Here is a 13,884-nt window from a genome sequence, read left to right on the forward strand (position 1 = left end):
TCTTAATATGTTCAAACCACCTTCAAAACTTCTTACAGAATTTTAATTGTTGAAATTAATGTACATTTGAAGTTAATGCGTCTTAGTTCGGGTTGATTAAGAAAAACTGTTAGTTTTTTGTGTTATTTTTTCCCTATAGGTATTTTTAGAAACAAAATTGAATCTGTGACATTGGTTACTCGCAAATTCACACTAACTCGTTGTCAAATGGCCTGAATCAATTTTTTAAGATAAGGGTTTTGTGGAACTGTAGACTCGTCTATGGGCGATAACAGATTATCGAGTACCACTTTCTTTCGACCCTGCTTTCGTAAAAGAACCTCAAATTTGTACAAAAATCCGTAACATTTATATAATGTTTAACTATCGTATTGTCGGAATAGTCTTGGGGATCTAGAAATGACACTAAGACATCGATATGAATAAAAACGCATTTTCTTCACAATCGAGTCTGAAAATAGAGATATGACGATCTGCAGGACCTTTACAAACATATGCAGGATGCGCGCGCACGATGCATCCAATTAATATCAAAATATTTTCAGTCATAATATGTGCATGTAATGAATGCAGTAATTTAAATTAACAAATGAAAATATATTTCATGTAAAATTTCTAGCCAAACAATAGATAAATGGAATAATATCCTTCACACGAAACAAATGTTAAATCGGTTATGCAAATGACGATAAGAAATGAATAAAGAATGGAAAGAAACTATAATTGCTATATGCATGAAATACACAAACGGAATATTAAAACAGTTATAACAAAGGTAAAGTTCTGTAAGCTCTGCAAACAATATGATGAACGGACGCGATCATTGCCAGCTCAAAATGCCTTTTATCCTTGACGGGAAATAAAGCTATGCACACTGTGGTGCGATATGCATCATTTGGAAATTGATAATCATCGGTGATGCTCAGTCACGTCTCAGGAGGTCAGACTGAACATAGGCTAATAGCTAGCAAATACCGTATCTACCCAAATCTAGCTCATCCTATACTATTCGCATTCTTTAATATATCAGTTGATTGCGAGAATATAATAACGAATACTTTGGTTTGTTTCCTTCTAAACCATGAAAGCTGGATGACAAATTAGGGCCATTAAATAATGGAGCAACGTGGTCTTTATGAAGAGTGTTCATAGTACCTTTTATATAAGATCTATCACACAGATTCTTTAGAAGACTATCTTACTCCAGACGTATTACACATTTTAAAATATTCTTTCACTTCTGGAAATATCTTCCAAATGATACTGATGCCAAAATAATTATCAAGCCCATCTAGAGAATGTGAAAAATGTTAAAGCCTTGAAAACCTTATTTCATCAATATATTTATCTTTATCTAGATCTTTAACGGAATGCTTAAGAGAAAACTCACCTGTATATTCTCAGAACAACAATATAATTACACTCATATATGATCGTATGCTTGTTAAATAAATAGATGCAAAAAGAATCTCATTTTCTTCCAGAATACAACAGTTGGTACAGTGGTCTACAAACTTCGAGAAAGGGTGTCGGATAAGGACAGACCCGCATCAACAACGTTTTCATTTGATCTCGGAGTAAGATTTTGATGTATTTATGTTCTGGTGTAATAAATGCTGTTTCTGGGTGATATTCCCTGATGAATAAGCAAGACGAACATTTGTTCAGGAAGAATACAGCATACGAATAACAAAAACGGTTTGGTTTGGTGCTTTACTACACAGCAACACATGCAGGTTATTCAGTGAGGGAGCAATTGGAGTAAAGTGCCTTGTCTGATGACACACCACGGTAGCTGATCCAGACTGGTTCGATAGTAGGATATGAACCCGCACATTGCGGTCGTGAGTCCGGCACGCTAACAAATGAGCCACAGCGGTTCCCTCCAAGAATTGAACAAAACTCTTATGACTGCTTTTCAATCATTAGTCAGATGGACATGACTGTATTGTTTTTAAATCATTGCCGCTGAAAAAGATAAATAATACTATTCGTCACGCTTCGGATTTCATTATTATCACATTGCAAATAATAGATCAGATTGTGAGTATGTTTAGCGGACGGCATTAGGATCTTCAACGTGTTCACTGTAAAAGGCACCATATTTATGTTATATCAATTTTTTTCCCCTTCAAGTTAGTTTCAGTCACACTTGTTAACGTCGTGAGAACATAATGAAAATTGCAAAAATAATACGAATTGTAGGTAACGTCATGTTAACTCGTCGTGAGAATGATGTTCCCAAATGAGAAAGGAAGACATTTTTCAGGAAGAAAAAACGTATAAACATCCAAAAGAGAGCACAAATTCTATCATTGCTTCTTATTCTGTATTCAGATGAATGTGACTGTATTGTATCTAAATAAACAATGTTTTTTCATGCAGTAGGTTTCTATATTAACGGATTACAAATTATAGATCAGCTTGTTAATATATTAAGCAGACGAAATTATAATCTATAATGTCTTATCGGTAACATATTCATATTATATCAAGTTGTCTTTCCTCCTGAAGTTAGTTTCACTAACCCTCGTTAACGTCTAGGGAACAGAATGAAAATTGTAAATCATATCAATTCCAGTTGTAGGTAAGGTCATGTTAACTCGTCGTAATACATCTGTGAATATTCATTTTTCTTCGGCTGCAAACTGTCGACAATAATATGGCTAATTTTGACAACAATACAGCGTCGGTTAAATTTGTTTCTGTTTGACTGAAATATATTTCACATAGTAAATTTGAATTTAGACATGAATTCAGATTTGATGCCTAGTCCTTAACAAAAAAAATTCAAGTAATGTCGGGAAGTTTATTATTTTTACTAATGGGAATGATGGATAATTGTTAGGAAATGTTCTTTCTTATTTCAGTCCACTGGGGATAAAACGTTTGCACTGGTCAATGCTCTTACAGGAGATATTAAATTGGATTCAACTCTAGACTTCGAATCTGGACACAAGTTCTACATTCTAAATATTTCAGTGAAGGTACTGTTCATTTTTAATAATAATCCTATAACGGAAAGAGGCATTAATTGGTAATGATGGGCTAAAATGTACCGGTTGTTTTGGAACTGTTAACAAAAGTCTCTTATACATCACAAGGCGGTATGTGAACAATTATCGTCCTTATCTCTGAGTTTGAAGAACTCGTGACTTAAAGATCACAATTCCTGGTTAACAATGAACTGGTAGAAAGTATTGCTTGGTAATAGGAATAAGGGTGGGGTGGGGTGAGATGTACTAGACCAACTACATAAGGTCATACAATAATAATGTTTGCAACATTTGGCAACTCTATAAATAATGTGACCAATTCAAGTTGGAACTCATTTATTAAAAGATGATATATTGAATAGATGAATTTCTTTTTCTATTACGAGTAACGGAGTATAGAGAAAAAGAAAAAGCAATTTTGTTGTCCTTCGATTTATCATGTACATTGAATGCAATTATATAGAAAATAAATATTATACATTTATGTTCCAGGAAAGGTTCATGCACATCATTTAAACTCTGACGTTATACTTATAAATTCTGTACGAAATCTTGACATCATCTTAGCACTATTCATGTAAGTTATTGCTGGCGAGGACCGTGATATAATTAAAAAACTTTGAAAAGGTGGTGATTCTGTTATTTTAAGAATAAAGAAAAAAATAACTTTTCAAATGTGTAAAAATGATGTTACTAATGCAAACAAGAACTCATTTATTAAACAGAGTTTTTAAAAAAATCACAGGAGAGTTTCTTTTTCTATCAGGAGCAAAGTATTGGAGACAAAACTAAAAGAGACAAAATTCTTGTTGTTCTATGACTTTTTATGCTGATTGCATGAATGCAAATATCTGGAAAATAGATATGGAATTACATTCCGGGAGTGTTCCATGCTCAGCATTTAACATTTAAACATAATCTTACAAATTCTGAACAAAATGTTGAAATTATCTTAGCATCATTCATGTACGTTATGGAGAAGTGAAAAATTGATGATTTCATTATTTTTAAGTAAATCGAAAAATGAACAATACAAGTACAGGGACACATCATGTAAAGTATTGTTATACGAAAACCTGTAAAACAATGGTCCCGTGGTATAAAATGCTTTAAGGTATTTAACGTATCCACTGAGATTGTTATATGGCTTTATAAACAATGGATTTCGGACACTTATATTTTCTTTAAAACAGGATAGTAATGACTTTACAGCAAGAACTGCGTATGCCTTATTGCGAGTAAATATCCTTGATGTAGATGATCAAAGTCCGCAGTTTGTCTTTCCCGGATGTACGACGACTTGCCTGATACCTGAATACACCGCCATCACAGAACTTTCATACACGGTAATGTTGTTAAAGTTTTCGACTAGCTTAAAATTTGCCATTAAAAAGATTGAATTTCAGGATATGAAAACTTTAAAAGAAAATTATTGAAGATATTTTTAAAATAATTTTGACGAGAAACATGTTAATGAAAACTCTCTCTCTCTCTCTCTCTCTCACTTTATTATAATAATAACAAAGTAGCTTTTGCAGTGTTGATATAAATAGCAATCCATACGTCATGGCGAATCAAACTTTGAGATACCAGTACTTTATTGTATCAAATCGTTACTCGCTCATGGCGAATGGACACATATAATTATAATTTTCAAATGTGGTATATCATTGAAACATCGTACATACTGTAAATATATTTTATTTATATCACATACAAATACATATATTTGCCCTTTGAACGGAGTTTAAGACTGACTACAGGCAACTGTGTATTGACCGAGTGAACGAACTTCTTACGTCATTTCCGAGTGTGTCCGCTACAAAATGTAGTTCTGTGCCTTCTGTTACTATTTACAATCGCCTTTGCATATTGATAAGTTGGTTGTTTTCTTTTTGAGTTTCTATTTGTAGTCACATTGATTAAATCAATATAATACACACTTATGATTTATACATGAAAGATGGTCTTAATGTAGAAAGCGTTGCACTGCAAACAAATGGTTAGTTCAGCCATTCATATGAAAGCTCTGCCATTCGTGTACCGGCGCATGGAAATTAGTGTGGAATAGAATCTAAGCAAAACAAGAGGTAATTAATATCTAAATGCATTTACAGCTGATCTAAGTCATTATTTTGCTTTAATAACAGAACTATCGACCTTAAAACTCTGTCTGTCTGCTGTCTGTCTGTCTAATTTCCTTCGGTCGGTTTGACTTAATTTTTACCATCATTCATAAGTCCAGAGACATCGTGGGATTACACAAACGAAATTCCTCTACGCTCGTCGATTCGTAGATTTTAGCCCGTATCTTGCTAAGATGGTCCAGAGAGAGAGAGAGAGAGAGGTGGGGTTGATGGCGACCTTTGGACATTTTCATATTAAATTAATAATAATCGCTTTTTAGAACATTATAATAGGTTTAAGAAACAACAACAACAAAATATTAAATACATCAAAATATGTGTACCACATAGCCGAGAAATGTACCGTATAATGTCGACAGGTTTTGCAACTTTGTTTCATTGATAATATAAATACTGGAGATGAATCCCAAGGAATGTGCACGCATAGCGTTACGGCGAACCAAATTCTTGTAGGTTACTTGGTGTAAGTTCAATTAAGGTTTTCATCCAGCCCAACTTCATTATCTCTCACACTCCAGGTATCTGCGTATTTTGTCCCCTATACATTAGAGAGGAAGGGTAAACGGAAAACAGACAGGATTGCAATGAAATTGTGTACCATATTACATTGATTTAGAAAACGAGGGTTATTAATACTTTTTATCCTTATTTTCATACGTCACTAATGTCAGTTTATCTCGGTTAATTTCCTTTCTCTCTTTCTGTTATTCAGCCAGCATATTGGTTTTACCTCAATGGATCAACATCTCTCTAAAATATCCAAACAAACGTTGAAGCTCTTTGACGACTCCTATATTACGTTAATTGTGCTAAGAAAATAATTTGGCGCATATATCAATAAAAACAAAATTGAATTGTTCCAGTTTCTATCTATTTTGTTTTCTTTGTCATGAGTGAGTTTTGAGATGTATGGATACCACAAAGAGGAAGTTTGGCACTAGCCTTCCCAAGAAAATATGGACAGAAGGCTCCATGACGGTACCCGATGTAGTTCCATTAATGAATACGTGTTGGTTGTTGAAAACGATATCGTTTAACTTCAGTAGACGGTTTTACACTTTGACAAAATAGTCATAAGGGGGCTTGTTGGGGGTGGAAGGATCATGCTGATCAAATTTTTGTTGCAGGCTTTGATACCTTCCTCGTGTGGAATATTGATATAGAAGGAACATATAACCATGTTGAAGAAGAGAGTGTTGCATGGAAAGCGAGTTTTCGATGTTTTGTGTATGTACTTGGTAGTATCTTGGATATGTGAAGTCGGATTTTCCACTAGACATCAGAAGTGATTATCAACACATTGAGATCTGGATCACTGCGATGATTGTTTCTGGAAATGATTCACCACCACAGTAACCCTTTTCCACGTAATTTAGGGAGTAAATAAAATCTCACTGCTTTTGGCTCAATCGATTAGTGTTAATTCAGTGTTTTGTCATCAATGTGTCCTGCGTTGTGCATGTCGTTTAATGTCTGACATACAATTTAAACGTGTTCATGTGTTCGTTTAAGAAAAGGCCCAATCTAACTTCTGAAAGTTGCCTGTTCTCCTCCGAGATGCAGTCAGACTTTTTTGTGGCAAAAACCCAGGACCCATTGTCTGCAGGATCCATAATATTTTTGCGCGGTTTTTCAGCGCATGTTTTTCCTGCCCGGTAAAATTATCCAATTTGTTGTGGGTCTCTTTGTGAAAATAAATGTCACTAGAGCTGGAACTTTGCTGTGGAGTGGAAGTATAATTTTCATTAAGAGTAGGTAGATAATATTTTTTTTAAATATAAATATTAAGAAGTTTAATCAAGTAATTGCGAATATTTCCAGAATTTGTTTTATAGTTTGAAGATGATCTTTTGGTTGTTTAGTTTGTATTCTTTATTATTTCATAGGTAAGAATAGGATTCATACGATACAAACAGTTGACAATAAAAGTATGACTTTCATACAACCAGTAAGAAACTGAAACAAATTATGAATTTTACGTCCGATATTCAACATACTGTGTTAACTTGCAAATTCTACAATTACACTTCTCTGTTAGATAAGGGTTGTGTGTATATAGGAAAATTGCAGTAAATACAAAACCACGTGTCCAACAAGTTTTCGCTCGAACAGAATAATACATTTGATAAACTTATGGCTAATGGTTCCTTGTTTTCAGGGTCCATTGAATGTCGAACCTGTCGCAATAAAGGCCAGAGATCTTGATACTCTAAATTTGCCAATAACCTACAGCATTTATGACGGTAAGATCAAAGAGGCCACTGTTTCAATATTGCATCATTCTTTAAACTTCACATATTAATTACAAAACAATTTTGCAATGGCAAAATGAATGAATAGTATAATTATTTCTCTTTTGTCTTTTTCTGGGGTCGATTTCAAATGTTCTCCGCATATTTTGGCGTTATTGACGTCAAGAGTTTAAAGACTAGCATGATGAATTGAAACAACAGACGCTTTCATTTTTCATTTTATGTCTGTAACTGTTTCGAATATATACATCTGCTTACCACAGATGACGATATACTACATATTACAGTAAAAGATCCAACATTTAATTTAAGGGTGGGTTGTTGATACGAGGCTATGTAAATACTATCGCAATCTCTTGTTGCAGTTGTCATCCTTATTCCTTGCGCATGTCACACACACACACACCGACACCGACATCAGTTTCTCGTAATATTCGGAAGTTTTAGAAGAAGCGATTCTCATTTCTCTCTAAAATAATTTTTCAGATCCAGAAAGTGGTTCTTCTAATAATGTAAGTTCCGGTTTCTTCAAAATAGAAAGCTCTAATGGCACCATTTTTCAACTGAGACCGGCTTCGCAAGCTGCTTGGGCAACGAAAAGACTAGTTGTTCGTGTATGTAACATTTCTACTTATATGTATGACCCCACAGGGTGTCAGATTTCTTCAACCGGACTCTCCTACGACTTGGCATGAATCTTTCAAAATCAGAACAGAGTTTTGCTGAAGATGCTAATTGGTTGTATTAAATTAACGAGCAATGTACATTACTTTTTATTACTTCGTAAATAAACAAAGCAATATTTTCTTATTGATTCCGCTTTGTTGCAAAGAAGTAATGGAATGGAAATTAAGACACCCTAACTCGACTTATTAGTAGCATGGAACGCTCTTTATTATCGGTATTTGCCTAAATTCGGTATGGTAGCACGACAGTCTTTTCATAAAAAATAAATTGCAACTTGCAGTAGAGCCTGCGATAATACAGCGTAGGAGTATACTGAATACTTCATAGCTATTCATTCAAGGCTAAACAAATTTTTGTATTTAGATTAAATTTAGTTTCTCTTATTTAAAGTTAAATTCGTTCAGCTTTTATTGCTCTGTTAGTGTATTTATGAAAAGTAGGAAGAGAAATTAGTCTTGAAAAGGGAAACAGCAGAGATGGAAGTGTATTAAGAAAATTTACACCAAAGGTCTATTGCTGATACCATTTTCCTAAATTTTTAGGCCTCAGAAGTAGGAAGCAGTCAACCGGCAGCGCACGCCACTATCACAGTGAGAGTACGTCAGCGAGACCCTACCCTAAATGGAACAATGATTGTTCAGGGCGAAAGCAAAACAATAACAGAGAAGGATGTCTCACTGTTGTCGGCGGTTATTGCCATTAGTGTCTTATTGGGTATAATTATTATTGCCTCTGCCATTGTCATCTTCCTAATGCGTCGCAAACGTCGAGAAATTGTCTCCCCGGAGGACACAAAGTCAGAACCACCTACTGAAGAAGAGGAGATCCAATCTGAAACGTCTGAGGAAGCTTCATTTCATAAAAAGAACGTTTTATCTACAATAGCGAAAACAAAGGAAACACATTTGCTTACTTCTGGGACAGATCCTACGTTTCTGAACGGATCTTTTTACCGTAATGCGAGGCTACCACCATTGCCGATGAAAGATACTGGCACTGGAACGGATAGCACAAGAATGAACAAGCGCTCCAGAAGGAGGCTGAAGAAGAAGGATAATGAAATATTTGACGGAACAAGAGAATATGACATGAAAGTAGATCCAGAATTCTTTGAGTCTCCAGATAAATCGAAAGTCAAAAGGTCTACAAGAAGCTTCAAGGCTCCAACAAAGCACATCGTAGTTAACAATGACAATGCCGAGTAAGAAGATTGATGTCAAAAGGTTTAGTTACCTTTCTTATGCACTAGGAAATGCTTAAATGCATACATATGTTCTTTATAATACCTCTCTATTGAATTATGTGAAAATAAAACTCCACTTTTATTAACATTCTGATGTACGGAAGATCATATGGTTTCATACCTTTTTTATTACATTTATCAAATAAAAACTAATATTTTAGAGAAACTTGATTCTTGTCACCAAAAAGCATTTTAGCGAACATAAACATTATTTGCTTTAAATAAATTTGCTATGACAAAGTAACTGGCAAAATGTTTTTGCATATCAACTTTACGGAGGAGAAAGCATTTGTTGATGTTGTAGCCACTAGTAATCGAAAACGAGAGTTCTTAGGTGGTGCTCTACATTTTCGTATTTTGCGTAGGGGTTAGAATTTTAAAGAAAAAGAATTTTTTCCGGGTTTCCTCACTGGTTGTACTGACTATTCAAAAAAGACCTCGTATATCTTGGCTATTGTTCAAAGAACCTTTAATTTCCTTTTTTGTGTATGATTGATGGGTGTACCATGGGTAATAGATTACAATGCTTGGCCTTAATCCAGATGTGCATCTTTCAAAAAGTACTAGCTACACTTGGTCATTTTCACTCCCTGAACTTGAGAGGTAAATTGTAAAAAAAGAGCCGATAATTTATTTTACATTTTATATATTTGGTAATTTATTCATTGCACTTTCATAAGCTGGTATTGTCTAGTCTATCAAAATTAATTTTCCCTATTTGAATAGCTGCTCAGGGTAGTGTACTTTAGACTAATTCAGGATGATTTTTCTTTTAGCGCAAGTGAGCAGTCATTTTAGTTAGCAGTGTGCTTAGATCATGTACAATTTCCAAACGTACAACATCCAAAGAAATGTCAGCCATATTACATAAACGTAGCGTAGAGGTATGCCAACATTCTCTCCACTGTGCATGTTTTTAAAAGCAAATAACTTCACATTACATACGCCACTCTCTTAAAAGTACATAATAACTGGTGATCGCCCCCTTATCAAACAATCTTGCACCTTTCTTGGCGTAATCTCTGGAGACATAAGTGATTTTAAGTATTGAGTGTGGAATTTCCATGGCTACACTAAAAGGTTTATTTCGTTGGCAATCAAAAAGTTCGTATCGAAAGTGGATCTTTTATTGTGCTGTATTTATTGATATTATCTTTTTCAACATCCTGCACGCAGGATGTGTTTTTGATCACATGTTATTGTGTTATTTAAAAACTTAATTATTGCTTTTTATAGAAAGCTTATTTAATTTCTTTTATTCCATTTTTCTTCTTGTTCAGACCTCTGACCTTCACATTCTTTTTGTAAATCTATTCATATATATATATATATATATATATATATATATATATATATATATATATATATATATATATATATATATTTAAGCAAATTATTCATTGAATGCGTTGAAGACATAATTTAGGATGGAAAAATGTGCATTTTTACCTAAATGTCTATGAGAAGAGAGGGTAAAGACCTTAGCTACACTTAACAGGAGCTTTGTACTTTATGGAAGTGATATACAGAATACGGATTGGAGGTGTAGATCAACTTCCAATATTAGTTTTGTTGTTTGTTCCAAAATATCCAGTTATTCCGCATCGTTAATAACAATAGCAGTATATTTTTTAAAGGTTATACATGTTATGGTTAAGTGGTTTCAGTTTGTCATATTAGTTACAAGACATACGCCGAAAGTAAACAATGAACTAATCTCTATATTTATGTATTTGTCTGTTTAACTGTGTATGTATATGCATGTATATATGTATACATGCATGCATGTATTTATGTATATCTCTCTAGAATAGTTGTTAATTTTATGCATTGCATTCTTTAAGCACTGTCATTTGTACTCACAATTTGCTAAAATTGCAATACCTGTTTATTATACTTATATTACTTATATTCTATCTGGAAACAAAATGTAGAAATATTTCTGTTTAACTAAATTCACTTTCTTGATGAAATGATTTTTGACTGCGATATTTATGAACTAATGTGTACCGATTGTTTAATGATATTTTCTCCTCCTAAAAAGTAGGAAGAAGTGTAATGCCAGTAGTATTGTGCTTCATTTTTCAAAACTAATATATTTTATTGCTATTTGATCCCTCGTTATTAACAATTTATAGATATTGTAAATAAATTATCGGGAATCTTTATCATAAATTAGTGGGTAAATCTACAATCGCATGAACGCAATCCAGAGCGTAGGCCATACTGTTTTTGCAGAAGATAGAACCGAATTATTTTTTATACTATATCTGTGTATTAGATACTACTGTTAATAATATACTATTAAATTTTTTAAATTATAACATTGGTTGTCATTTCTTGTACCAATTTGTCAATATATTTCTCTGTAGCTTTCCTACTTCGTTTCTTACCGTAAGTGCATTGTCTTATTTCAGGAACAGAACACTATTAGAAACTTAAGAAATAAAATTAATTGAGGAAGTGACCATATGTCCCTTCAAATCATATATCTGTTTGAATGTAGATAAAAATATTTATATTTTGGAATATATAGAAAATATCTATCTTCAAAATCCGACAGCAAAAAATGTAAATTAATTATACTGAATGGCCAAGACATGACGATAACGGGAATGGCTGTCATATGTACGTCGTTCTGGATTTGGCTGTTGCCTACAAAAAGTTCTCTTTAACGCAATCTGGTTGGCTTTATGATACAGAAAACTACCTGCAAAGTGAATGTCAGGTTAAATTTAACTCTTGACTTGGCCCCTATCAATGTTAATAGCATTATACCACGTGATTGACCAATAGGTGTTTCTTATTACCTCTTGTTTGATACAGATAGTTGACAAACTTTCACATACTCGACCAATCAAAATTAATATCTAATTCTTGCTACATTCCCCTTAATAACGTCCGACCTGTTTCGGACCGTGGTGCTTAGGATTCCGGATTAGGTGATATTATCTAGACCTATTATTTTATCCTCCTTTTTTACTCCGTTAACTTTACATCGTCAGTATTCTACGATACAGAACACCTTTATATACGTATGTCAAAAAATCGTATAGTGGATTAGGAACTACTTTGTAAATAAACCATGCAGACTCGTGTAGTAGACTTTAGGTTTCTGTTTGTTAGATTTGTTTGTGGATGTACATAAACAGCGTTTTCGTCTTTTTGAAAGTTGAGATGATAAAATGAACAATGTTGACGAGTTTACTGATTCACAAATGAAACTTTCAAATAAGCAATTGAATGATCGTGATATTCGCAATGTCTAGAACAAAAGTGAAAGACACGTTATTGCAAATAACGTTCTGACCACTTAAACATCTATTTAGGAGAAATGTTCCTAACTCTTCGTTAATGAAATGGTTCAGACTATGATCAGTGGTCTCTTAGGTATCTACAAATAGCACTGAAATGCAAAGGCTATCGCATATCTATCAGGTACGTACCATTTTATAGGTGAAAGTACTAAATTCGTAGAGAAAAATGCAACTGAAGGTTTTCGTAGAAAAGTAAAGCATCGGACCCATTAAGCGAAGGCGATAAAGAATTCTTATTTCCGCCGGCTAAATGATTGTCACATATCAGCTGCTTTACAATTTTCGGGTTTAGACTAGTGATAGACACCATACGGGTCATAACATAGCGAAGGGAGCATGCAAATGACCAGGCATAAACTGTCTTCTTTAGCTGATAATAAGAATATCAAAAAATTCACTTGCATTTTTGCATATTGAACATTCACAAAATGTACTTCCTAAGGTCTGCAAATCCGAATTACATGAGCTAGGTCATGGGTTCTTAAGTTGAATACACATTTCGAATTTGAACTGTAATTGCCACTACATTCTAAGTGCAATAACATTTTCTTTACTGCACTCAAAATGATATGAACGTGATATTCCATAGCGTCTATTTGATGATTAAAATTGATATAGAGTTCATATTATCCCCGCATTATGATTCCAAACAGAACAGATAATGGCAGAAACGCATATGCAGCTGAATGAAGACATGTCCCTCCCTGCTCATATCACAGACACATGTATTTTGTATGGAACTGACACAGCTCACAAATCCAGGTCCAAAATGAGCGGAATTGAGTAGAATCGAAAAAAATAACATTCATTTCAGATCAGCTGGAAAAACTGTTGCAATGCTCATTCATTCACAATAAGATTATAAATTTCAGTTTTAAGTAGATCAACACAACGTGCTGAGCGCGCGACTAAGTCCGAATTTCGCTGAGCGGAGTTATGTGTGCACTGATACTGTTGTTGTGAATATGCACTTGTGCGCTTAATTTTGAATTCAGCATAAATTCAGTTACTTTGTTTCTTGTTGTGTATTTTTATGTAATTAAGCCTTAGGGAAAATAAGAAAATGAATATATATTAAAAGGGTTACTGTATTTGTATATGAAAATATCAACTCCTTTTGTCGGATGCATACCTAACTGGCTCAAGTCGTGCAGTATCCATCCGAAAAGAAAAATAGTTCATATTTTCCCATACAAATTCAGTAACCTATTATTATTATTAGTATTGACTGGCAAATTTTTC

At 33.8% G+C, this 13,884-nt stretch overlaps 1 protein-coding gene across 1 annotated transcript in view; it reads left to right on the forward strand.

Annotated features, from left to right (window-relative positions):
• The window catches only part of LOC149805942 (cadherin-related family member 1a-like), an 89,460-nt gene extending 77,811 nt beyond the window's left edge, over positions 1-11,649 (forward strand). Inside the window, exons 7-12 of the mRNA XM_089950727.1 lie at positions 1,485-1,577; positions 2,871-2,987; positions 4,190-4,342; positions 7,302-7,386; positions 7,882-8,009; positions 8,625-11,649. Coding sequence (XP_089806853.1) covers positions 1,485-1,577; positions 2,871-2,987; positions 4,190-4,342; positions 7,302-7,386; positions 7,882-8,009; positions 8,625-9,287 — 1,239 coding nt within the window. The 3' untranslated portion in view covers positions 9,288-11,649. The remainder of the gene's footprint in view (positions 1-1,484; positions 1,578-2,870; positions 2,988-4,189; positions 4,343-7,301; positions 7,387-7,881; positions 8,010-8,624) is intronic.
• Positions 11,650-13,884: the final 2,235 nt, after the last annotated feature.

This window comes from Sinohyriopsis cumingii, chromosome 2 (assembly GCF_028554795.1).
Source record: "Sinohyriopsis cumingii isolate HCF-2022 chromosome 2, ASM2855479v2, whole genome shotgun sequence".
NCBI lineage: Eukaryota > Metazoa > Mollusca > Bivalvia > Unionida > Unionidae > Sinohyriopsis > Sinohyriopsis cumingii.